A 26,936-nucleotide genomic window follows, 5' to 3' on the forward strand; every position below is an offset into this window, starting at 1 on the left:
GGAGTCTTCTAACACCCACCCCTCCCCCCATCACGTCCCTTATCCAGTAGATCAGCTCCCAGTGTGAAAGCAAGGCTTTTTTTCTTCTTTTTTTTTTAGCAAATATGAGGGCTCCATCAAAAATGACACAAACCCCAATCCCCCCCCCCCCCCCCACCCCCTCCCTACCCCCCCTCTCCCCGACCACATCCAGTGCTCTTTGGAGAGTGTCTGTAGAGCAAGTCAGAGCAGGGCTGAAGTGGTAGATTGGGATTATGACAGAATTGATACTCGGGTAAAAAAAAAAATCCCTCCTCAGCCTGAGGTGTGACGCTCACACACGGACGGGTGCCGTCTGTCCCCCTGCCTGGGGAGTCAGGCGGTCCTCGGCCATGGCCACCATGATTGTTTTGCCCGTGACCCCCTCTTGAGAGAATGGGACGGTAATTGTTCGGATTTGGGAAGGGGGGCCTCTGTGATTTTGTATTACCGCAGGAGATGGGAGATGCCACAGTCTGAAGTTGTGGCGGACAGCTTTGTCAGGCCGGCGTTTAGCGGCAGGCTGAGAGGCAGCATTCTTCAGAACACAAAAACCAACAAATGCAACTTTCTTTTGTTTGTTGTTGTAGTTTTTTTTTTCTTCTTTTTTTTTTTTTTACAAGTAGTCCAGGGTAACTTCTTAGAGGCCTCCCCCTAAAAAAAATCTCAGTCTCTATGGCTATTCTGTACAGCAGAGGTCCCTTAGAAAGGTGGGCAGGTTGGGTATTTACATGTGGGGCCAGATGGTGCTGGAGAGGAGGCATTAGTGCTTTTGGTGGGTGATTGCAAGACCTCCGCCCTTCAGTCTCTCTCTGTCTCCCACTTCCCTTCTTTTCAAGTCCTCCTCCTCCTCCCTCCTCCTCGCCATCTGTGGAGGTCAGCGGACTTGTGGTGCGTAGCCCTCCTTCATCAACCCTTCCTCATAGTCCGTCTGACACAGGATCATGTTGTTCTTCAGGAAGAACTTGTCTCCCACACAAAACCTGCGAGAGAGAAAGAATGACAGAAAGAAAGAGAGAGAGATGAGGAGAGGGAGAGATAAATGTTTACATAACCTTCGAAACAAGCATCTCACATCATTAGCGCTTGGCTGTAGGCTAACCCTGGCTGGCTGGATTGCTAGCTTGTTAGCTACCGGGAGATAACTCTCCTGGTACCACATGCTTTATACTGCACCTCCCCTCCTTCATCCCCCCCGACACCCCGACCCGCCGACCTCACCCCTCCTTCAGCCTAACGGGGGTTGTGTGCAGACGAGTTCACCTCCAGAACGCACTCAACTCGATTACAACGAGGCTTCGAAGTGTGAATGTATATGCACTGTTATCTCTTGCCTAGATCGCCGGGGGGAGACTCTATACCTGCAGCTCTTACATAACCCCCCCTTACCAACGCCCCTCCCCCTACCCCCTGCCTGGAGTAGCAGGCAGGGCCAATCGTCATGCTTGACCTTTCGCACATAGGCGAAGTGGAGATTATGTTGAACGGGAGAACGCGCGCGAGTGAGAAAGACAGCGAGAGAGAGGGAGGGAGGGGGAAATGAAGAGAGAGAAAGCACTACTCCACCGCCACGCTGTCCTGAGGGGTGCTTATCTCGCTCGCTGTGAGAGTCGGACAAGGTCGGAGAGGGCTGGAGTCAGTGTTTTACCGGGGATTGGGGGGGGTGGGAGGTTCTTCAAGGCTCATCTCTGTTTGACTTCTCCCTGCCTGTCCACATGGAGACCCCCGCCTACATGGCGCCAGAAGGACCCGGGGGGTGGGGGGAAGGAAGGGGGAAGATACTGCACAGTCTGTTGAGAGTGGCTGAGGTACCTGAGACTAGCTACGTTTGAGGCCAAGGGGTTGAATGCTTGGCTGACTAGAAAACTACAAAGACAACATAGACACCGTGTTGTCCTTATTTGACATGACTCACCAGGACTTTACTTTGTAATACTTTCCCTAGACTGTTGGCATTGGTCCTGGTTGTCAAAGCTTTTTGCAAACTTTTATTTTTGCTGTCAGAGCCAATGTCAGGCCCAGGCGCGGCACCATTAGCAGGGATCAAATCTAACAAGTAATATCCATTCATCTTGATTGTTGACACGGTGATTAACAGGAAGCAGAGGTGTGCTTAAAGTAATGGTGTCATCCGCTCCAATAAAAACGTCCAGTCTAAATGACACATTCTTTCCCAGAATCCATTAGTGTCTGTCTCTACTGACACCGTGCCCCCTCCCGCTCTCCCTACGCCTCATACCTCGTTTTTTCCCTTTCTCGCCCCGCTAATAGGATTCCTCTCTGTTTATTTACAGCCTTTTTTGGGGGGTTGGGTTGTTGCTCTCGTCGCTCCCTCTCTCTCTTTCTCTCTCGCGCCGGCACTCTCTCCCTTCTCACGCCTCTTACCCTTGTCCCCCACTTATTTCACACAGCCAAATTGTTTCTGCTCGGTGAAATGTCAACAGCATATGTAACATCTGTGGACCAATTATGATGAGGATATTACACTGGGCCCGTCAGAGGCATGTCTAATAAAGGACCTTGTGCTGCCCCTACCATTCCCTATCTCTCTGACAAACGCATGGCTCCTACACTGCTCTTTGTTTAAAGGCTCCTAAAAGTACTGTACATGCTCATTATTTAGCAATGTCTCGACCCTAATATAGTCTTCCGCCGCCCTTGCGAAAAGAGAGAAGTCATCATTTCCATGAGTGATCTCAAATGATTCTGCATCATGGCTACAATGGTTTAGATCTGCGTGTAGGACTGAATCTCTCTTTTTTTTTTGCATTCCCCGCCCTGTCGTTCTTGTACCCCCCTCCCACCACACCCCTCAACACACACACACACACACACACATACATACACACGCACATCTTTCTTACTTCCTTTACTTAGAGGTGACTGAGAATAATGAGTCTTTGGAGACCCCTTGTTGCAGGGGGAGGAGGGGAAAATGCCTTCCACACTCGCGCACTTAAAAGATGTATTGCGATGCCAGCTATTTGCCTCGGAGGCCTGTGTTAACTAGAGTAGTCGCTTTCCTCTCAAACGAAGGAACAGGGAGATTGTCAAAGGGAGAAAATGGTCTCTCCAGCACCAAACCTAATTACAGTTGGGATACAGCAAGGTTCAGAAACAGTTGGCCCAATGACACCGCTGCTTAATTGTAACAGCATGTAGTAAATTTTTTTTTTTTTCTTCCTCTGTCTGATTGCTGCTGGGCAATCAGAAAAATACCACAAGCTTGGGAAGGGTTTTAAATACCGACTTGTCAGACTCTTGCTGCGTTTGAAATGTCTCATTTGAAAACTAATCAGCGGATGTTATTTTAATGCGAGAGATAGGGTTGCGCCAAGTAGTGCATTCCGTCGCCTTCTCTAGTTCGAAGTAATCAACACCTAGCGCGCCCAACGTGACAGCCGAGTCTGCTAAGGCCTACAGAGTCCAACTCTTAACGACCCGAACACACCAATGTGTGCTGCCGCGCTAGCCTGGTCCAGCCCAATTGGTGTCACTCTCGCCTCGGAGGGGCACCCGTCTGGGGCACGCAGGCGCTGGAGACTCACCCCCCCGCCCCCCCCCTCCCACCCTCACCCCCTTATCAGCACTGACCTTCCCTTGCACTGTCACCCTACCCTGCTCTCCGCTGCTCCCTTGCACTCCGGCCTCTCCCTGGAGTCTCTCTAGACTGTGGCCTCCAGCTCGTCAGGGGGGAAATTGGGCCAGCGCTGGCTGGATGATGAGGCCGGACGACAGCCCCATCGATTAGCTGTCCCCCAAGGGCTGATCTGTGGCTAACGGCTTTGCTGGAAGAAGTCTCATCTCTGCCCCTCCCCCCACACACACACACTCCTCCACCATCACCACATCTCTCCCATTCCCACCTTAAGAGCCAGCCCCTGCCCCAACCCCCTCCCTCCCTCCAAATCCAACCCCAACCCAGTCACACCGCCGCAGCATCTACAAACCTCCGTCTTGCAGGGAGGGTGGGGGTGTGTGGGTGGGGGTAACTGGTGAGGCTGATGAGAAGGTCACGGGTGTGGATTTATGTCCAGTTTAACAGAGTAAGGCCAGACTTGGGGCAGACATGAGCAATCAGAGCCAATGCGCGAACCAATATTTCCAGTGATGGACCAGGGACAGAAGCTATTCTCTTCCTCAGCAAGACACCATAGCCGGCCAGGCACGGAGGAGAAGAAAACATCTCCCTCCCTCCCTCGCTCGCTCGCTCCCTGGCAGATACACGAGTAAGATAACTGGTCAGGCTACTTCCATTTCTCTTATTTTCCACAGGAGGGGTTTTCGACTTTCGATGCTTCTTTCGAGGGAAAGACAAACTGCCATTTTGATGAAGGGAAGAAACCCAGGAGCAGGTCGTGATCAGGATGACATGCTCACTAACAGGCCACTGTCTCCCAGACCCGCTCCCCCTAGCCTGGGTTAATTGGACCATCACTTAAACAAGAGACTTAATGGTGGAGCATGGGAGGCCCATTAGGGCCTAGCAGTGAGTCCCTGATGAAATCAGAATAATAACTGACTACATGGTCCCCATCCCCCTGGTATAGGGAAGAGCAGAGGCAGGGCCGGGTCGACTCTCGAAGCATCCAGCAGTTGGGGTGGTGGTGGATGACAGTGCACCAAAGGGCGGCGGGGGAGAAGGAGGGTTTGGAAGGGGCTGGTGGGTGTGTGTGTGTGTGTGGGGGGGGGGGGGGGGGACTGGGACTGAGGGGGGGGACTGCTAACTGACGTACTTGATAGTAGCAATTTAACCTTCAAACACCATAGCCATCTGCAGCTGACCCTCAGGAGCCGGGGGATAATTATACAGAGCGACCCCTCGTGAACCCCCCTCCCTCCCACCCCCCCGCCCTCAGCCCCTCCTCCCCCCGCCATCGCCTCGCTCTGTTTATCAGATTTCACATTTTCCGACCATGTTCCGCTGAGAAATCTCTCCATCAATTTGCGAGATGGATGAGATTGCTTTATTGAAGGGCCGAGGCCCTTTCAAGTCTGTTGAAGTGCTGGGAAATGAGAAGGGAACAAGCTGCTGGGGGGATGCACGTGGTCAGAGATCAGGGTGCCAGACAAAAAGCACCACAAACCCTGTTTTCGTTTCCCACACTAAAGATTTCAACTACAACCCGATCTCTTGGATTCTGACTCGGAGGAGTGCAGGGAGGAGTGCAGTATATACAATCAGGAAATAAAGGTACGCTCAGTGACTGCCTTAGTGACTATTGAGATCGGATTTGTTCCTTTCTTTGTCATTCATGTGTTTGATATTCATTTTGTCCCGTTGTTGGTCCTACGTCAGTATGATTGGGCTAGGTGTGGGCTATGTTCACATAGCTTGACTTTGCGTGATTGAGTATCAAAGAGGATTTGCTGGAGGAAGAAAGGGGAACGGAAATGAACGGAAAAGTCGACTTCCTTGTAGGAGGTTTTATATCAAACACACCCTAGCTCTCACAAACAGGCTTGGGAACAACAAAGTAAGTCAGACGAGCCAGTTGGCTTGTGTGTGTGTGAGTGTGTGTGTGTGAGTGTGTGTATGAGATAATGCCTTGTCACTTTGCTGACAAAAGAATTCTGTCTGTTCCAGGATAGAGAGTATTTAGAAGAGAGGGGTTGGGGGGGGTGGAATGGGAGTTTGGTGAGTGTGTGTGTGTGTGGGGGGGGGGCAGTGGCAAAGTCTTTGAGTATCCCATTTTCATTGTTATGTTTTCCCTGCCAGTAAAAATGAGGGCCAAATCATTCCTGGGATGACAGACCATTCTTTGAGCTTATTTGGTTGAACTACAGGGGTTGTGAATGTAGGGGAGTTCCTCTGAGGACAGCGCTTGACACCTTGAACGACGTCCCCAAAAAACTCACCCGAAAGCAACCCCTCTACACCCCCCCCCCCCCCCCCCCAAAAAAAAAAATATATATACACAAAAAGTCAAAGCTGAGCAACGGCTTCAATTAACCGTAGCGCTGTGCGATAAATCTTCAGTGAGGCGAGCACCGGTGAAATTGTGATGGGCAACCGAATGGAGCTGGAAGGCCACGAAGGACGGTGGGAATCGCCCCAACGTCGATTTTATTCAACAGTTCGCTGGCCGCTCTAATGTGAAAAGAAAGATTTGCCCCGCGCTTAAATGGGTTTTAATGTGGACGACCAGAGTTGGCCTGCCTGGGCCTGGGTGATGAAGATTAGCTGACTTCTTGCATTAGGGGAGGCTGTCTCGTGCAGCCAGCTGAAGTGGCAAGACAATAACCCAGTGCTAATTGTGCGTAACCAGGCCCTTCGCCTTTACTGTGCAATGTGCCCGGTGTGTGTGTGTGTGCATGTCTGTGTGAGAGACAGGGAAAGTGAGAAAGAGAGAGGGAGGGAGTTGAATTAGGGAATGAGGTTAGGCGCGTATCATACAAATGGCTTTCTGAGGAACACCTAAATGTTCTAATTTCATGGTCGTTATTTCAGAAATATTTAAGATATAACAGAACTAGTGCTGAGATGTCCCAACAAACCCTTTTAAATAATCCTGGTGTTTGTGTGTGTGTGTGGCACACACACACACAGCTCTCCTGGTCCAGGCACATGCATTACAGCAGTAGAGCTCCATAATCACTCTGCTGTGTTCCGCCCAGGGCCCCTAAGGCCTTGTGTCTGTGTGCACACAGGCCTCCCTGATAAATCTCTGACATGGAGACCTGTCCTCAACTATCAGCCCCACTAACAGGGACTACAGAGACTGATCTAGAATGTACACCGCCATCCCTGGTTCCCAACAAGGCTCGTGATTGGTCCGACTCTGGTGGTGGTGGTGGTGGGGGGGAGGTGGACATCGCTTCGATCACTCACCTCTGATTGCAGAGCTGGCAGGCGAAGCAGTCCAGGTGGTAGACATTCTCCTTGGCCCTCATGACCATCTCGAAGGCCGGGATGAGCTTGCTGCACGCCGCACAGTTCCCCGTCACCCCGAACAACCTGCGTGACGCAAACACAAGAAAACCACGGTCTGAGCTCGTGTGTTTCGCTCCCCCCCAAAAAAATCCCAAGGACGCCCCCGACTCCACAAAGACGGGGATTTGACACAGATGTTTATTTCATGCGCCGTGACGCGAACAGACACTCTAGGCTGGGACTGAAGTAAGACTTTGTAAGTAAGACTTTATTTATATAGCACATTTCATACAAGAATTGTAGCTCAAGGTGCTTTACATAAAATCAATAAAAACAATAATACAAGTGATAAACAATTTAAACAAGTGATAAACAATTCAAACAAGGAAGGATCACGGAGTTCGCTCAGGACCGACCCTGTGAAGGAAGGTGTGCCGGCTTGTAGCGTACATGAAGACAAGCCAGCGCCCATATTCACACCCCAGAAATAAGACGGACAAGGCTTAGTCTGGCACAGTCAAAATAGCAGGCAGGGCCCCAGCTTGGCCCCATAGAAATATATGGGACATGACTGTGTCCCCAACGCCCTGGGAGAGACCTATTATTCCTTTTGTCTGCTCCAGGGACATTAGTGTGAGTATTCATTAGGGATTCAGAGCTGTTACTCCACAGCGACCTAGACTTGGATGGACGGGGGGGGGGGGGGCGGGAGGATGAAGAAAAGAAAAAATCTGATACCGAAATCATATAACAAAATAACCTATTAGGCCGACTTCTTGAGGCAGTTTTAGCCATCATTGTTAAAATGATAAAACTGCATGCCACTCTCAGAGTCTGTTAGAGATCGCAATCTGATAAATGATCTGAGGGCCCGGGATATGTATGCTTGTTTATCAACCTTCAGAAAGTATGTTTCCCCAAGGCGAAGAAAGCAGATAGATTGTGCCCTCATGAATAGCTAGTGAATTAAGGGCCACAGCCGACACACCTTGAGACAATGAAGAATATGTCCCATAACGGCGTAGGTAGCTAGCTATGGCTAGCATATCTAGGGCTGGAAATGAAGAGTTCCAATGAATCCTTGCCGGTTTAATTAAAAGAATTATGCCTTTCCCTTTGAGCTGTCTAAATATAGATACGTTTGTGTTATCTCTGGTCTCTTCTGTAGCTCTTTCAACGCAAATGTGCATTGCCTGCAGGGCCTCCACATGAAATAGATGATGATGATTTCCCCCCCCTCCAAAGCCAAGGAATTGATCCCAAAAAAGCATTTGAAATGAATAAAGGAAGGAGATGGATTTAGAGTTAGATAACAAGGATGAGTTTGGATGAGAGGAGAGAAGGGTAGAACCAGCCCATGTATGGCAACATTCAAGACAAACAGTGTACAGAGGAATGATCGAAGCCACCCCTAAAGCATTGACACCTGAATAATCCTGACTGAAGGTTTCAAGGGGTTGATTGCCATAAATAATGGAAGCTACCCGTGTATAGAAGTAATGTTTTAAGCTTTTTGGCTGTCAGGTCGAATCAGCGCTCCGTTTTCCCTTTCCCAGTGTCTGTGCCCTCCTCTCATCTCATGCAAATTTAAAGTAGCCTACACCTTTGTCAAAGATTGTCACGCTGTTCAGCTTTCAAACAATTCAGGCAGGAGCTCTTTGCATTGGCAAACACAATGTGTGTATGTGTACTCTCTTGTATAAAGACCCGTATAGGACTTGAGCTGATCCCATATGTTTACACACCCCTTTTCTCCTTGAATTTCAAAAGCTGACATTGACAGCTGCAGAGCAAAGTAACAAGATACAAAACCATAAATGAACAGCACTAGATGATTCTGGTAAATAAAAAACAAGCGGCAGGAGCCCTGTGTATCCCCATGGCCCAAGGGGATTCATACAATACCTTAGACTTCAATCAAACATCCAGATATTGCTCTTTAAATAACACAATGAAGTTCTGGAACGTGTTTTCTTATCATATTGGAATGCTGCTGAGTTAGGCAGATATTCTGAAAGAATTCTTCCAAAACATGAATCCATTCTCTATTTAGGAAATGGATTCCATGGTGAAGATACCTTCAATAAAATTATGATAAAAAAGTAGTTCTCTCCTCACAGAGTATGGAGAAAATAAGACCCATGGGTACCAGAAACAGCACACTCAAACTCCACTCCATTCTCAAATCCACTTGTTTGCTGCATAATTCATAACAGAAAGTCCTGCGCTACTGTGTTAACCGTTGGGTTAAATGATTAAAAGCGTCTCCTAACCTGCGCTGACTTATGGGAACAGTACATACATCGGCCTCCAAAATCAAACATTCTTTTTAGAGTTTGTGACACACAGACACAGTCCAAAATAGGAGGCTTTGGGTCTAATAATAGTCGTCCGTGGTACCCAGTGTCAGAGCCAGCTCGGCAGACAGGCAGCGCACCACGGTGCCTGTGTGGCAAACACACGTCAAACCCCGCACGCCAAGACTTTCCAGCAAGCCCCTGCCCCTCACCCTGCGGGGAAGGGAGGGAAGATGGATGGAGCGTACCTGCCACTCGTCTCTTGCCGCTCCGCCGGTTTGATGCCACAGACGCTAATGGCTCTCGAGGGAGGCGGCAAATTAAGCGCGGTTTGCTTGTAATGAATTCAAAGGCACACTCTCCAGCACACATCTCAGGAGGAGACCTTAAAGGCCCCGCGCACGAGCCACACATAAAGCTCCCGCCCCCTACTTGCTTTCAGTGTGGGATTATCATAGGTAATAAATATATTAATTTCTAATGCATCTCTATCCATCGGAGACTTGGATGATGTCTCGCTTATGTTGAGGAGTGCCGACTGTGGTTCTAGTCCAAAACAGAATAACAGATGTACGATGCGAGGTTGACACTGGCTGCACACCCATGGTTGACAAAATACCATGTATATTTAAAGAGGCTGCAGACGCAACATCAAATTAAAATTCATTCCCCCTCAAGTCGGAATGCAGGGAGAGCGAAGCGCCAAAGCGCCAAAAGGCACTCACTGTGTATCACTGCGCATCACGGCTGAGTGATACCCATTTGATGAGAGAAAAACAGACACCAATTAAATTATTCCACAAGGGCTTTAGTCCAGTGGACCCCGAAAGCGGATCGCACCCTCAGATTCTTTCGGCTTCCGCTAAACTCCGCCCTTCCCTGGAAGAGCCAGAGCGAGATCATGTCAAATGATCCAGTGAGCGACAGAAACCTGAGTCATTTAAGCACACTCAAACGACACAGTGACTTATTGCTGATAATGAGATGAGTGTGTGAGCTGAAACACGGAAGACCTGAGCTGAACAAAAGCAACCAAAACTATTCTTGAAATTCATTTGACCGTGAGCAAGAAAATACCGTTACGCCATGCAACCTAAATATTGTAGTGAGGTTTCGATTGTCTTTAGACGCCCTCATCTATGAAACAAAACACAAGACACAATTCATTGGCGATCGAACAAACTGACCAAAACAACTTCTATCTTAGGCGCTTATTAAAACACCACCGCTGCTGGTCTCCACCATCCTCCTGCTAGAATAGTCCTCTAATATTGAGGGAAACTAATTAGGCAATACTTTATTTCAGGGCTAATCTGTTTTCTAGAGGTAGAAAAGAAGGGGGGGGGGGTAACGTGGGTAGTAGGGTGTAGGTGGGGGGTGGTGACAAAAGAATGATAACGCCACAACCTCCAGAGCCATTTGAAAATTCTGACAGTGGCTCCCCTCTCTCTCCTCTTCTCCCCCCACCTTCCCCCTTCCCCCTCCCGTGACTTCAATTGCTCTGGCCTCGGCGTGCATTCATCAGCTGCCGAATTAGAATTTGTTTCCTCACAAACCATTGATCATCGGCCTATTACTAGGCAAATGACAGTTAATTACCCACTACATTAACCACCGGGACCTGGGGACCGGCTCCGCGTGCCATCAGTCAACATGATGAATGTGGCAAGTTCAGTAATGCACGGCCGTTCTCCCGTCCTCCTGCCATGCCGAGAGCAAGGCCTGGATCTCACTCCCGGGCACCCAGGGAAAATCTATGGCAATCTGCATAATTACAGGCTCAGGGTTAATAACAGACAAATGATTTGTTGCGTTGTTCTGACGCCGGCCTTTCATTATTTCTTTTTCCGGAGATGCGCTACATGGCGGTGTCCGTCGGCCAGCCAGCCCCCCTTGCCGCCTCCGAGGCAGGACAAATGCTGGGAGATGGCTGTTGAGTTTGTGGAGTGCCAAAGAGAAATGTGTTCCCAAATAAGACAAGGCCAGGTCCACACTTTTGGATGTAAGTATTCAAAATGAAACCAACTGCTCTCAACTTTCACTCGTGCGTACCAGGGGTTGGAAGTAGACGCCCGGTGAAGAGAGAGGAAGTTTTATCAACTTAAAATAGAGAGTGCAGGGCGCTGAAAGGAGATGGAGAGATGGGGAGTGTGCCTTTATGCTGGGTGTGTGTGTGTGTGTGTGTGGGGGGGGGGGGGGGCGTGCAGCGGCAGTTATGGGTGACAGATGTAATCAGACTTGTGCGTTCGTTCTTCAAATGAGTCCCCCCCCACCCCGACACCCTCACTCCCACATGTGTGATTGTCAGTGATTAAACAACTCTGGGGGCAAAATTATTTCAATTACCGCGGGCGTGACCTGGGATAAGATTTTCCTCCTCGAGTGCCCCGACTTGCCTGGCTGCCGCCTCCATCAGTTCTCATCTGCACCTGGACTCTGATATCCTAATGATGAATTATGGCCTCCTCTCTGAGAGAGTGTCAGCCATACAGAGGAACGTTCTCCCCCCGAACTGTCAGCCCTTGCTGGCTAGAGAGCGCTAGCTGGTATCTCTACTAATTAGCTCTTAGGGAAACGGCACATGGCTACGATGTGCGAGTACTTGTTCTCTAGCACTAGCTCTCTCATGAAGACTAAGCTCCTTACTCCGCAGTAGAAAAGAGACTGAAAGAGAAGGCTGAAGAATGAAAGGGCATTCATCATGAATTGGAATCGTTATTCTTTCCATACCAGAGTGTTTTTCACACAGATTTGATTCAAAGTTGTAAGATTGAAATATATATATATTCTTGTTAGTCAGAAGTGCGATTACATTGACCTTACCGTTAAAAGTTTCCCCGCGTTCCTCTACTTTGAAAAACAACATTATTATCGGAAGCGTATTGTACGTGCAGCACAAGCAGAAAAACATGTCCATACACGGGCACTCAAGTGGCAACAGACCGTCAGAGGCCAGTCGCACCATTTCCATTTCTAGCCTCTTCCTGGTGATGAACAAAAACAACTGATAACTCTCTCTTTGAATGATACATCCTGCAAAAAAAAATAAAAAAAATAAGTGAGAGTAGCTCGGGGAGGGCTTTCAACTAGAAATGTTGGCAGGGATGTGCGAGGATTCGGGAGGCCATTTTGAAGAGGGTGTAATGAAAGTTTTCGACCCCCGCGGGGGCCAGATGTGGCGTTCGATAGGCAGTTCCCTGTGCCAACCCACCTGCAATCCCCAGACTGGTGCCAGGGTACGCCACACTAGCCCTGCAATTATCTGTACCAAACATGCACAGTCCCACGAGTCAGTACTCTTCACAGCTAATTTAGCTAATCTTTACTGGAGGGGGACGGTCCCAAAAAATAAATGTGTCCAGGCGACTGAACTCAAAACCATTTAGTTCAAATAGAAATACCAGCATCGCAAGCCTGGGTTTCACACATGGTGACAAAATGGTGGCCGTGTTATTCAAGGGGAAGGGAAAGAGTGGCTGGTTTGAGACAGCGAGTAACATCTGGTCGTTCCGAGTTGAAGTCCTGCTTTGTGCACCCTTTGCTTACACGTTCGGAACTCGAAAAACCCTTTCTGAATTGCATCTGAATATACACTCAACAGAGTTTCACCTCTGGTTTGGGGATTAATTGGCAATGCCCTTCATTATCTGGAGTGGCATTAGTGTGGTTTGTAATGGCATAGCTGCTTCACTCAGCTACGGCTGAAAATCCCGAAATTACAAAGGCCACTAAGAGCTCTACTTAATAGCCTCTATAGCAAACCTCTATGAGGCTACACTCAAAAAGTAAGCGGTAAATGGCATTGTCATTCGAAGGCTGTAATTTTTTTTCATCGCATCACATTCCTCCTGCGCTTTGGAAAAACAAAACAATGCCACCCTACCCTTGACCCTGCCGAGAGCGACCGCGACCTCTCTCATCAGGACAGTTTAGTGCCGGGAGAGGAAGGTGCGGAGGGAGAGATGCTAGAGTATGTGACCCTACTTCAGATTTCGATCGGCGGTGATTACAGGTGCCCATTCTGACCCCTCAGCATTTTCAGATTACATGTGAAAAGCCCAATTTAATTACAGGAAGTCAAGAACACACACATTTGCAAGATTGGGCATTACAGGCAAGGTAATTGCCAGACGTGCGAAGTGAATTGTAGTGTTGGGAGGTTAATGGCGGCCAAGCCTTCCTAAGCACAACATAGCAATTACAGGGTGCCTTCGAAGCTTTTAACATCTATGTGCCATCTCATTAAACTGAAAACGGTGTTGGTAGAGTTGGGGGGGGGGGGGGGGGGCTTGGTCACATTTCTTTTGTCTCTATTTTTTTGCCCGGTACTTGAGAGTAACTCAGATGGAGAATAAAAAGGCTTTCATACAATACATAACGGGGATGACATACTCGTTTGACACTAGCCAGAGAACACTGAGACATGAGAGCGCTGGCAGCGCTGGCTTTAGAAGTGGAAAACGACCGATGGAGTGTCCTTGATTGGGGACACGAAGCTCGAGTGGCCTGTGTTCTCCTCGCTCATCCTCTGCTGAATGCTGGCGTGCCCTCGTGGTCTGTCTTCGGGCCCACGGAGAGAAGTGCTGTGCAATACAATAGCTCTCCCCCACTGATGTCATACACACCGTAAGACCATGTTGCCAGAGAGCCTAGGGTTTGTCCTGTCAAAACAACGACGGGAAATGTATGTCGATAAGCCCAGGCAACCGTGTTTGGGAGAGTTTCTGGGTTGACTATGGTGGGGCCTTATCAGGGAAAATGTGGTTGATTGACAGGTTGTTGTAACACTTGACTTAGATACATTCTAAATATTTTCACTGCTGCCTTGAAGCCGGTCGTCACTGGCTGTCAGCTATAATACATATCCACATTTATTCTCAGGCAATTTCCTTCTCCTATTATCCGGCGAGCAATGTATCTGAGGAGTCAACTAAAAAAAATACTCTGGCATGTCTTTCTTCTTTGACAGAATATTTCATTAGTCAGTTTAACTTACAGGAAGTAGAAGGCCTTTTCTGTGTGACACTCCCATTCTCAGATTCCATCTGTTAAAGGGCCTTCAAAAACCAACTTGATTAATTTCGTAAAAAAAAAAAAAATTATGGCTAGCCTAATAAGTGAATTAAGAAATACTTAATGCAGGATTTTAATTAGATGAAATTCTAAATGGCACCCTGTATTCAGCCAGAGGGATCTTTTTGGTGGAAAATAATGATTGAAATGTTTTAATCACTGATAAAACACAGATTTCGTTTTTTTTTAATACATTTATATATATATTAAATTCCTCATGGGGCTGAATTAAAAAATCCACCTTGATATTACTCAGAGTAAAAGTAATGAGTGGAGTAAAGATAAAGCCAGATGAACTCTCAATCAATATGTTTTCTTTTTTCCCTCCCCTCTTTTGAAAATCTAATTAATTATACACATCCCTCAGTATCAAAAGCTTGGCTGCTTTGTGCCTCTTACATATGGGTATCAGAGCAATGCATTAGCAACGGGAACACCTACATTTCCTGGGGTTGTAATGACTCTTTATTGTTCTGACGGGTGGTCGGAAGGGGGGGGGGAGAGAGAAATCTGTTAAAATGATCTCACTACCCGAGCCCAACAAAGGAGGTCTCACTAATGAATGGACCAAGAGCAGCCAATTAATTTAATGAGAACTTACAAAAGCCTTGGGTCTGGTGTATTCCAAATATCTGAAACCGTTAAAATATGTGAGTAGTTAAGACTTTCTATACCTCTAGAGAAACTGACTTGTTAACTATTTGTGGGAACAATCCATAAGTGGACTGTTCCTCGGGCTGACATTGGCTGTACAGTGTGACATTGTAAATGGCGTAGAAAAAGAGTATTGTTATGAGTTATTGTTCTTCTAAGCAATTAGACACCAGAGTAAAACAATAAAATACAACAGCTGTTAATATCAGTAGTTCCTTCTTCGAAGATCATTCGCTGATGACGTCAATCGACATCTATCCTAACACACAGTGCTATAGCCTGGTATCACTTCCTAGATGACACGTTGGTTGGGGAAGGGGGGGGGGGGAGGGCGGGGTTGTGCTTCTGCATGCAAAACAGCGAGTGCAGCAGCACCACCCTCCTCTCTGTGATGCAATACAAGCTGCTGGTGGGCCGCCGCCATTGATCAGGACTTTGTGGATGCGGTGGAGGTGGCTGAGAAATCACCAGCCTGACACGCGGGGATGGCGCTGTGGCACAAGGACCCGCTTTGATTGCCTCTTTAGCATTTCAGTGTATGGAAAACTGGCGGAGAGTGCAATCAATGCAGCTACAGCAGCAAGCCACCAGCCCCCTCCCCTTCCACGGTCCTCCTCTCTGTCCCCCCTCCGCGCGTCTGTTTGCTGGTGTAATCCCAGCATCTCATCGCAGGCTGTTCAGATACACATTTAATGAAGGGGTAGGAACGACCTCAGGAGTGCATTGATTCTTTCTTGGAACCCTCCTCCCCACCGTCGCCCCCGAAACCAATTATAGATTGGATGGCTTCTAAATAATAGGACATTCCATGGATTTGGTCCTAATGGTTAATTCCTACAGATGTCCCTCAATCTTCAGTGAGCTTTATGTATGGATTATTCAAACAAAAACTAAACATTTGGGGGGGGGGGGAGTTTTTACGTGAAAAAACATAAAAACTAATGCGAGTCAGGTGGCTGAGCGGTGAGGGAATCAGGCTAGTAATCCAAAGGTTGCCAGTTCGATTCCCGGTCATGCCAACTGATGTTGTGTCCTTGGGAAAGGCACTTCACCCTACTTGCCTCGGGGGAATGTCCCTGTACTTACTGTAAGTCGCTCTGGATAAGAGCGTCTGCTAAATGACTAAATGTAAATGTAATGTGGTTGGTCAGTTAAATCACTTGGGTTGTGATAAACACCACGTTATGGTCAATTGATGATGTCGTTATTTCAAGATTCTCCAACAACGAGCTGTACAGTAGCACTTTTGTTGCACTGGAGCAATGATGACATCATCATGAAGGGGGGGGGAGGGGGGAGGGGATAACACCACGTTTGCCCACCCCTGTCAGGTGACTTAATGAAGTTGTTAATTCCTTTGGCGAGATTGACTTGTTTGTCGATGTACCCGGGCCAAGGGCAAACCGGTGCACGGCATTAGCATTCCACTCTTTCTTTGGGCTCCCTCATGAATAAATCAGGATGTTAAAATGGCCGCATTTACATCTCATTTTACACAAGCGTAGCACAGTGGCTGCTTCTGGACGGGCTTGGTTACGCAAGGTATGCTTTTCTTTCTTTCTTTCTTTCTTTCTTTCTTTCTTTCTTTCTTTCTTGCCCCTCGGTGTATCCTTCGTTATCACAAAGACTCAGGTTCAAATAATCGTGAAGCATTGCGGATTGCCGCTTCGGAGTGTACCCAAACGCCACTGTTATCATGAAGGCTCGAGCGACATAAAAAAAAACCCAGCACCGTTCTCAACGAGCAGGCTCAGCTACAGGAAAACAACAAAGGGCTTTTATACGGCTGGTTTTCTCCCCTCTGCCATAGCTGGTGGTTCTGCCCAGGCTTTTACCTGAGTGACCATGAAGAGAGAAGAAACGGCTGGGCCTGAATCACGCCGTCCATCTCCTCAGAGAACACAGACGAGGGGAGAAAAAAACCCTGACCATCTCCACCTGATCACCAGAGACATCTGGCTGCAACGTGGCCTACGAGGGAGAGCTGGAGTCAGGGCCGGGGGGACTGGGGGGGGGGGGCTGGGTGCGGAGCATACAATAGTGTCTGGCAGTTCCGCTAGGCCGCGCACTAATTGAGAAGTCGCTCAGGGGTTCAGCGGGGGGCCCGCAGCCCTGCGTAACCCATCCAAATCACGCCTGTAAGTGGGGCTGACACCGACCAATCACCATCTGGAGATCCCTATCCCTGTCCCCCCCCCCCTCCCCCCCCCCCCTCCCTCTCAGCCCCTCCCTGCTCTGACATTATACAGTCATACTTGTGCTAGCCAGCTCTGGTCTCCCACTAGCTACACCCCCACTCCCATCTCCGAGGGCCTCATTAACCAGTGGTGGTGCAGCAGGCCTGGATGACACCACCCACCCTCATACTGATGACCAGGATAATTGGTAGTGAGCTCAACTGACTCACTCACTGACTGATTGATTGACTGACTGATTGGCTGGCTGCTTGGCTGACTGACTCACTGTTGGACGGACGGACTGACTGACTGGTAGATTGATGCACTGACAGACTGACTGACTGACTGGTTGGCCTCACTGCTGGTTCAGGATTTCCTGTGCAGGCTTGTTCCATCTCTGCATCGTGGGCATTTCTCATTCATGGGGATACAGTTACAGAAACAGTCAAGGCGAAACACTCTGACAAGGATAGGATTGAAGCACGGGACTACGTGAAAACTATCGGACATTCAGTCATTATCCCGTGTCCGCCTCCAAATTTGGGCTTTGCATTCCACTGCTCATGGATGACTCGACAATTTCGTTCCTCTCCGAGATCGTCTCCGAGCAGAACCGAGGAGGAGGAGCTGGAGGTTTCTCCCTCTCCTTGCTTTCTCCCTCCCTCATCCCTCTCCCGGTCTTCCAGGAGGTGCTATAGGCTGTAGATCCCGCGCGCCTCCACAGCCCCTGGCCTGTGGCGCCTCGGCCGCTCTGCCCAGACCCCGCTGCAGGGCTGAGAGCTGCCCAGAGAGCGCAGCTCGGGCCCGGGAGCCGGGAGTTTACCCTGCTGCTAAGTGCTCTGTTTGTACAGATGCGCGAACGCGCCCCGGTGCGAAACACACACATACGCACGAGGGGGGGAAAGGTCATACTTGCGAAGTGGGGGGGGGGGGGGGGGGGGTAGGTCCACTTTCGACTCACTATACAGGTACTATCATACTCTTACTCTCCCTCTCACTCTACCCCTCCCTCTCTCTGTCTCTCCCTCTCTCTCTCTCTCCCTCCCGCTGCGGGCACCGAGCCAGACCATCATCTGTCTTCATCTGCTCCGGCGGGCCCCATTAATCATGCATGGCTGCATTTGATCCCACCCGCCAGAACGCATCTGCTTTTGTCACTTGGAGCTATTTAGCATCAATAGTTAAAAGTGCGCCGGGCGAGAGAGGGGTGCAGCTTCTGCAGGGGAGGACGCTCTCTCTCTCTCTCTCTCTTTCTCTCTCTCTCTCTTCACCACGCGGGCACGAGATCGGCCGCGGCCTCGCTCGGGGCAGTTCGGCTACTGTCTGTTTGTATCCCTGGTAGACGGGAGGCTGGAGAGCCAGGGTGCCTTACAGGGCTGTGGGTTTAGAAGGGAGAGGCGAGGAGAATTTTCTGGATGAGCTACAAGAGCCCCCCCCCCCCATTGTATTTAAGGGCCTAAAAACCGGTGAATGAATCCCAAATCACAACAGCTACCCCCCAACCTCCCTCCCCTTCCAGAAAACAAAAACAAAGCCGGCGTCTGCCAAAGCTTTCTGTGAGGACGGCGTTGCGTATCTCTGTGTGTCAAACGGCGGGGCTGGTTATCGCTCTCCCGCATGCCTGCAGAGGAGAGGTGGCGGCCAAGCATGCGCCGGTACCTCCAGCGCCAGCGGTGAGTGCCAGGCCAGGGTTTGGAGGTGGGGGGAGGGATGGAGGGGGTGAGTGAGGGAGGGGGCTGGAGTGACCACAGTAGGTCCCATTACCAAACACACAACATTAAACATGACAATGGAATCACAGCACAGATGGATGGCTGTGACTACCTTCCCATCGTCTGTATAACGCAAGAGCGGAGCCAGCTCCAAGGATACCTTCATTCCTTTTCGTGACCAATGAGACCTGACTGGAGGATATTCCGAATCGGGCCAAAATGGAAAAAATCTCGGTCCTGTTTGATGCGAGTGGAATGGCTGCATGTTGGCACAAGACTGGATGAGGGTATGAGATATTGCTTGAATACGCCATATACTGTGGCGATGAACACATCACCAGTTAACGAACAGTCCTACCACACCACATTTTCGAGCTGAAGTTCGGATGGCCAAAATACCTCCAATTCCTATCTGCAAGAGAACTCGCAAAGCCACTGCCCCGACCGAAGCAGATTAGAAATGGACGATATTCCTCAACCAAACCCTTCTCCTTAATCTGTAAAGCCTCGCAGATCGTTGCCGGGGAGGATGGTGGGGTGGGTGTCGGGGGCGTGGGGTGTGTGTGTGTGTGGGGGGGGGGTAATATATGCATGGAAATGACCTATGGCACTTCCCACAAAGAGGGGCCAGGAAAGGTCAAATAGCCTCCAAACTGTGCTTGAGTTTAATTAAAAAGACAAAGAGGAGCGTAATTTCCGAGCGGCCGGGCGCGATTAACGTTCGCTTAGAGGGGGGGGGGAGGGGAGTCTGGACCCGGCGCTTTCAGAGGGCCCCCTGTACCCCTTCCCAGAAGGCACTGCGCCATCTTCCCATCCCTTTGATGTCAATATAGACCATTTATTAGGGCCATAAAGGTTAATCTCGAAGGAGAGAAGATATCAAATAGTTGGGGCGGCGGAGGAAATCCACGTGAACGTCTGCTGGAAGGAAAGTTAAATTTAGCCTGCGAGTGTCGGGGGGGGTGGGGAAGCTCTGCTTTCGAGTCCAGTCAGCAGGTAATGGATTTAATTTCATCATCAAGTTATCAACAGTGGCTGAAAATTAAGTGAAACCTTCAAGTAGAAAGAAAAAAAAAAAGCGAAACGCTGACACTCAGTGAGCCTGCGACGAAATGTGGAGGCGGCGGGTTTCAGAGATTTCAAAGGCTCGACTTGCTCGGATGAATTCAGCGCAATACGAGTCAATATTCATTACGAGGAGGTCTTGCGTGGTCAGGCGGTTCACGGCTGCAGCGGTCACATGGCTTCCCGCATTTAAAAAAAAGAGCATCTGTAATGATGGATGTGTTCAATTGCACAAAGTAACTGATTCAATGAATTTTTCATTACCCTGGTTGATATGTTTGAGACACAGAATTAGATAAGCCTCACGTTGAAACCCCGGTGCCTACAGGGATGACCTCGTGTATTAACCCAGGGTTCCCTTCTCCTCAAGGCCATTTGCCTCCTTCATAAACAGCACACTAGTGGCAAAATCTTGCATTCATTACGATAAATAGTTTGCTGCTTATGTGTCAATGTATCCTGGCACGTAGAGCGAGGCAGATTATCCAGGTTGTCTTCTCTACCGATCTCAACACCGTAGTTGGTTTGGTTCGGCTGTCTGAAACTTGGCAGACGTAGCCTACACGTAATAGGAATGGGTGGGCAGGCAGCAATCGATTTGACAACAATAACTGGCGGGAAAAAGAAGACCTCAGCGATACAATAACCCGAAGGCTGCCGAAATACCGCTGCTTGGAATGTGCAAACAATCCCGACAAACATTACACTCGGCTGGGAGCGAGCTTTCTACCTTGCTGCTGTCTGTGTAAACACCGCGATGACTAACGCCCCGGCGACACGTCGTGTCGTCTGCATGGCTTTCTGCGCAGGCTCTTCAGGGGCTATGGCAAGACAAGGAACGCTAACAATTTGTTTGATTTCAGATGATTTTCCATTTTGGTAGACTGACACATCACGCGTTCTTCATGACAGCGGGCTTTTCTTGTCTAATGAAAACAGACCAGAGGAGGTGCAGGTGTTTCCCGTTTCTTTCCTGGGGCACAAACCTGCCGCCTCTCAGCTCTGCGCAACGTACAGTAACAGCCATGGCCGAGGGGCATGTCTGTACTTGCATGGATACACCAGACCTCTCGCTTTTGTACATTGCCAACTGTAAATATTGTATTAAAATTACATCAATACTCAATCCAGCACTGGCCTCTGGCTCTACCTGAATGATTTGAACAGGAGCTTGAGGATTAAACACCTGCGATACACGTCTGGGGCCCTTTAGGAGACAGTGAGTATCAACTCGAGGCTTCCATCTTCCGGAAACCGTTGTAAAGGGAGCATGACTGAAACAGGGTTGAGACAAATAAGGCACTGAACAATGAACTATAGACGAGGATGAGGAAGATACAAAACAGCTGGGAGGATGGTGATGGACGGACAGCAGACAGAATCTCTTTCAGTATCATAGCCCACCACTGAATGACTGAGGGTTCTTGAAACTAAACATTGTTCAATTTAACAGAGAGGCCTGTGCACGCTTACGGTTGCTACACAGAAATGCTTCTCCACAACGCACCGTCTGAATGAGCATTGAACAGTTGGAGGCCTTCAAGAAACGATACATTGACACACCCGGGTCATAGCGAACCCGCTAATACTAATATGGCCTCACTCGTGGAGTCTACACTCGTGTCTACAACATAGCATGACTGGTTGCAATTCCGACGGTCTCACTTCACTTCGAATTTCCCAAAACACATAGGAAAAAGACAAGATGCCACTTTGTCCCCCCCCCCCCCCCCCCCAGACACACACGGCAGTATGAAGACGTATAGAGCTGCTTGTGAAAGGTATACGGAGAGGGGGGGGATTACTCTGCTCCATTCCCTCGCTCAGATTAGATAAAATCATAACACAGACCACTCGGCGAACCCTGACCTCGCAGAAACCAATTTCATTTGGAGAGATTGGAGTGATGTATCGAGGATGTCCATGTGGTACAGTCGGGAAAATTAAAGCTGGATTTCTGATGCATTCAAACTGTGGGAAGCCACGAAAAAAGAAAAAACCTTATGAAGAGGTGAGGACAAAATAAATTGCTGCCAGATTTTTTCCCCCTCCCCTTTGCTGTCTCACAAGCAATAACTTAGGAATAGTGCGGATACAGATATGAATTAGGGATGTTGTAAAAGCAATTTCAAGGTGGAGGAAACACTTTTCGGACTTCTCCCTTGACCGGCTCAAAACAGTCACGTGATCAAACCACCTGATGTCTTGCGTTCAACATCTCTGATGGCGGGTCCAGCCTGCGCTCTATCACAGAACCGTCCAGCTTAGGCCGCACTGGCTCAACCGCAGTGCTCGTGAAACGAAAGAAAGAAAAACGATTCGACGCCTACAGTAACACGATAAAGACGCGAACGTTAGCTCCATGCAGTGATTAACATGTCCCGCTGCCTTCACTCCCGGCCCCTTTGGCTCAGGCCCTTTGGATTTAGCACTGCCATCGGAGCGCTAAAGTTTCATGACATCGCACAGGGGCCGTGGCATGCGGAGGAGGGGGGGGAGGGAGGGGGGGGGGGGCTGGGGGGAGGGGAGTAGAAAGACATTGAAAGTTAGCGCCCGCGACCCATTCCCATTCCAGTACCTTTCGCCTCCGCGGCAGAGGCACGCTTAAAAGCTCCAGGTGGTGACATCTTCATTTTTCACGGCCCCCGAAAAAAGGCGTCTCCTCGCCTCTTGCCTTCTCCCCCCCCCTGCATTATTCTTGCTTTAAGCGCGGCGTCTCCTCTGGGGGGAAGGGGGGTATTGTTTTACAACGTACCCAGCTGCGGCCTACTTGCCTCGCCCAGGGTTCTTTTCAAGGAGTTGTCTTGGGTGACCCCTCTCTCTGACAGTTATTAATAATAACACGCGCCGGGGAATAGTTCACCTTGTAGCGCTGCGACCGCTTGCTGCTTGTGTGTGTAGGTGTGTGTGTGAGTGAGAGTGTGTGTGTGTGTGTGCCCTGCTATGGAACACTCCAGGGGAGCCCGTATGCAAGGAGCCAGAGGGAGAAACACACAAAAGACATCAAACAAAAAAAGTTTCCTTTTAATGTAATTATTATCAGGTAATCATCTATGGTTCTGTCAAAGATGGAGGAGCTGATTAGAGTCTTCAAAGCGGGGCAGAGGGTGAGGAGAGAGAGAGAGACCTCGAGAAAGAGAAATTGGGAGGCAGGGAGGGACTGAGGAGGGTGAAGGAGGGTGATGGGGGGGGGGATCTGAGGAGATGAAGGAATAAAAAGGTGGTTAGCCCTGAGTGCTGCATTCTCCACCTTGAGTCCCATTAAAACCTTCAGCAAGAGAGGCCCTTTTGTGCATGCTGAGTGGTCTATTGTAACAAGCACCAATGACAGGATACAACCTAAGACTTGAATAAGCAGAGATGTGTCTGCCCAATTCACCCCTCAAGTGGTTAGAGGCCGCAACAAATATTGAAGGCCATTCTTTTGATACCAAAATGATTATTTCCCTTCAAAAAAAAAAAATCTAATCGAAGGTTTCCATGGAAATTGTAATAAATTGAACTGAATCTTCCAGTACAACCTTGAAGCAATCTGAACGTAAGTGAGTTTATCCTGATCTGTGCTGCACTGGGCAGGGAACCAAAGGTAAACGTTCGATCCTGGAGACAGAAAAAGACACAGCTCTGTCAGAGTTTCAGAAGTTTGGGTGGATTACGGGCTCAGTGAAACAGACAACTGCTTTGCACCTTCTGTTTGTTCCTCGGAAATGTTTCTACTTTTGGCTTTCGATCCAAACGAAAAGCGTCTGTGTACAATTTCAGCTACAGATTAGTCTGCACTGGCCACGGCTGCCAAAACACTGTCACGCAAGAAGAAAAAAATAAAACAAATAAAAAATAGGAAAAGGAAGGAAAAAGTGTCTGCACAAGGACAGAGTAAGTAATGATGGTGGCATTCACGGGCGCAGTAGGCATTGTAACCTTTCAGAGAACCGCATCCTTCAACACCAAAAAAGGAAAGCTCCTCGCCCCCCCCCCCCCCCCCCCCCGCTTTCCATCAAAAAATAAAAAACACAAAACAATTACGGCACAGGTGCAGCCAGAGGACAGAGAAAACAACATTATCTTGGGCATCGCACGTTTTCCGAAACTTGACCTTGCAGACGTTTCTCGATCTCCAGGTGCATCAATGTGAAGTAAGTGCACACTATGAATACATTCTGGCGGATGGTACACATCCAATTCTCGTCGAGCCTTTTACTACTCTGAACTACCTTTGATTTTCTTAAGCAATCCCATTTTCTAGATGGCCAACCGCTTTCGCTGTGGAATGTTGTTTGGTTAGCGTGAACAAGAATTTCGGCGCGTCTGAAGGCTCCACTCCAGACGCCGTGCCGACCGCAGAGCTCACCTCCTGCCCGCCACGTACCACGAATCAAACGTCCCACAGGCTTCCTAGCGACAGTTCACGCTTCACGGTGTGCCCACTCTGTCCCTCACAAAGAGCCACTGTGCAGTAAAGCTCAGTAGGCCTGAAGTCCATTCTGCCCAGGGTGACCGTTGAGTGGTGGCCAGGCCCAGGCCCTCTCGGTGCCCTTCAAGAGTCAGGAATGGTGGGGGTGGGAGGGGGACTGGAACATCTGTGCTGGTCATTAGAGGAAGAGAAGCTGGCCTGAATCTTTCAGCCTGCTGAGAGGCAGGGAGGAGGACAGCCTATGACTAACTACACTTGGCTCCCACGCAAATCTCTAAGGAGCGACCAGGCTATCTATCCTTTAAGTGAGGGGATTACTTTATTCTTCTTAAAGATTCCACCTGAGTTTGGAATCCGAGAGTACTCAATTGGCTCTGCTTAAGAAAATGCTGACTCGCACTTTGTGAAGTTTGGTGTCGACCTCTAATCTGGGGTGATAATTGTTAGAACCATCTATTTGTGTAGCTTCTCCTTAGTCTGAGTGATTGTATTTGGCTGGGCAACTATTGTGCCACACTTCTAGTTCTCCATCTTACAATTGACACAAAGTCAGCGTTTAAAAAATCAAAAAAGACATGAAGATCACACAAAACAAATTACTTTTATATCAGCCAATTCTTCCCTTTCGTACTGTGACTCTCCTTGGAGATTAACTTGACGTGATGTGACAGCCATTCCCCAACTATGACATACCAACCGACCATGCATCACACGGGAACAAGAGCAAGATGAAAACGGAGAGATACATTTTTCATTTTCATTTACATACATGTTTATACAAGGTGGCTGTGGACCACAAAGTTGGTTCTGAATGAAGAAAAATATAAGTTATTACACTGGGCCATGCTCTGCATGTTGGTTATCTTTCACTGATAGCCAGCTTTCCAAAACGGTTATAAATCCAGCCATGTTGACGGCTGGGCGAGTTTGCTTGCATTTACAATCTGAGTAAAACCACTGTAGAGGAAAATTGAAGTTGGATTAAAAAAATGAATGAATAGATAGATAAATAAATAAGTGTTCTCCCGGTGCTGTCTTTAAAATGGATGCCTGAAATTTACAGTTTTCCATTAACTGATGCCCAACAGCTTTTTCACGCTTGCATCCTGGCCTTGGAGCGCCCCGGTTTTGTTGTCGGTGGCCACACTCCACAGACATGCGGCGTTGTTCATTTCCTCAGGATTTCTGACTTAAATGTCTCTCTCTCTTTTAGTCTGGGCTTGCAACCTTATCGCTGTTTGTCGGGTGAAAGGCATGCATCAGCACAAACAGTAGCATTGCTACTATTACCATTATCATCAATGGAGGCTTTGGTATCAAAGTATCATTTGTTGATAGAAAATGGACCCACAACCCATGTTTGGAGGGAAGCGAGACACAAATCAAGCAATAGGAGATAACACCGTACGCCTGTAATTACCTTCTCCATTCCTTATACATGAAGTGACTTGTTTACGGGGGCCGGTTAGAGGAAAAAACAAACGTAAACAAATTATTCTCCACCTTTAAGCATGATCTTTGATCACACAAGAAAAGCTAGAAAAGGGCTCATGTGACGCCTTCAGTTTCCCTTATTTAATTTTGTGTATGTGTGTGTATGTGAGTGTGTCTGTGTTGCGATAGGGGATTATTATTTCTCTGCTGGTGGGATCACATCGCTCATGGTTGTAGACCCCTGAAGAATTCTATTAACCCTGGTTATGTCAGGCCTAATAACATGCCACCCTGCTAAGCAGGCTGGGATTGATTCAGAGAGAGGAGGAAGGGGGAGGTGTTAGGAGTATAATCAAGGCTGGAATAATTTACTTTTTAAAACCAAATGTTTTCAATGGAGTATATGTGTGTATAAAAAAACTCATCTTAAGTCAGCCTCTTTTTCACAAAATTCACTTGTCCCTAAGCAGGTCAGAGTTTATAAGATAAACATAACTAGAAATGGTATTTCACGGTGTGTGTTTGCGAGTGAGGAGTATGAGAGTTTAAGAGTGAGCTTGAGAGGGAGAAGACAGAGAGGGTGTGCGTTTGTGTGTGTGTGTGTGTGTGTGTGTCTGTCTGTCGAAAAGCTGTTTGCTTTGTGATGTTGCGGCCATTGATTGCTTCTCTGATGGAGCCTGGGTCTCTTTGTGGCTCTGCAGATCAGATGTGGAGTGCTGCGGTTTGCTATATTTGCCATTCATTAGCTGCCAGTGAGGAGATGTCAGAATGCATTCACAGGCGGGCCACTCGCGTGATAGCAAGCATCAAATCAATTCAGTCACCTTGAACTTTGAAGATGAAAGAATAACATGTTGGAATTGGTCTCCCTCTTACCCGACGCTGCTATTCCATCAGGCTTCGAACAGACCGTCTGCAACTGTAAGGCATGTTTGCAATATACATCCCCATCATATCAAAACACACTCAGGCTATATCTGAGGTGCACAGGGGCCGACTCGATTAGGATGTGTCACAATGGTTGTCGTCGAACGCATAAGACAATGGCCGCGGCGGAACGGGAAAACCGCGCCGCGGAGCGCGTGCGGCCGACGCAAACAACGCGAGATGGAGGCGAGGCAGAGGGCGAACGACAAGCAGGTGCGCGACCTGGGTGCTCTCTCACCCGCAGGATTGGTTCTGCACTGCGCTATTGAAAATCCATCGTTTCGGCGGCCC

The 26,936-nt window shown here is 48.7% G+C and overlaps 1 protein-coding gene across 1 annotated transcript in view; it reads right to left on the bottom strand.

Moving 5' to 3' along the window:
- Positions 1 to 213: 213 nt before the first annotated feature.
- The window catches only part of lmo3 (LIM domain only 3), a 30,509-nt gene continuing 3,786 nt past the window's right edge, over positions 214 to 26,936 (bottom strand). Inside the window, exons 3-4 of the mRNA XM_067254490.1 lie at positions 6,851 to 6,976; positions 214 to 1,001 (exon numbers count right to left, since the gene is read on the bottom strand). Coding sequence (XP_067110591.1) covers positions 896 to 1,001; positions 6,851 to 6,976 — 232 coding nt within the window. The 3' untranslated portion in view covers positions 214 to 895. The remainder of the gene's footprint in view (positions 1,002 to 6,850; positions 6,977 to 26,936) is intronic.

The sequence above is a fragment of the Osmerus mordax genome, chromosome 17, assembly GCF_038355195.1.
Source record: "Osmerus mordax isolate fOsmMor3 chromosome 17, fOsmMor3.pri, whole genome shotgun sequence".
Taxonomy (NCBI): Eukaryota; Metazoa; Chordata; class Actinopteri; order Osmeriformes; family Osmeridae; genus Osmerus; species Osmerus mordax.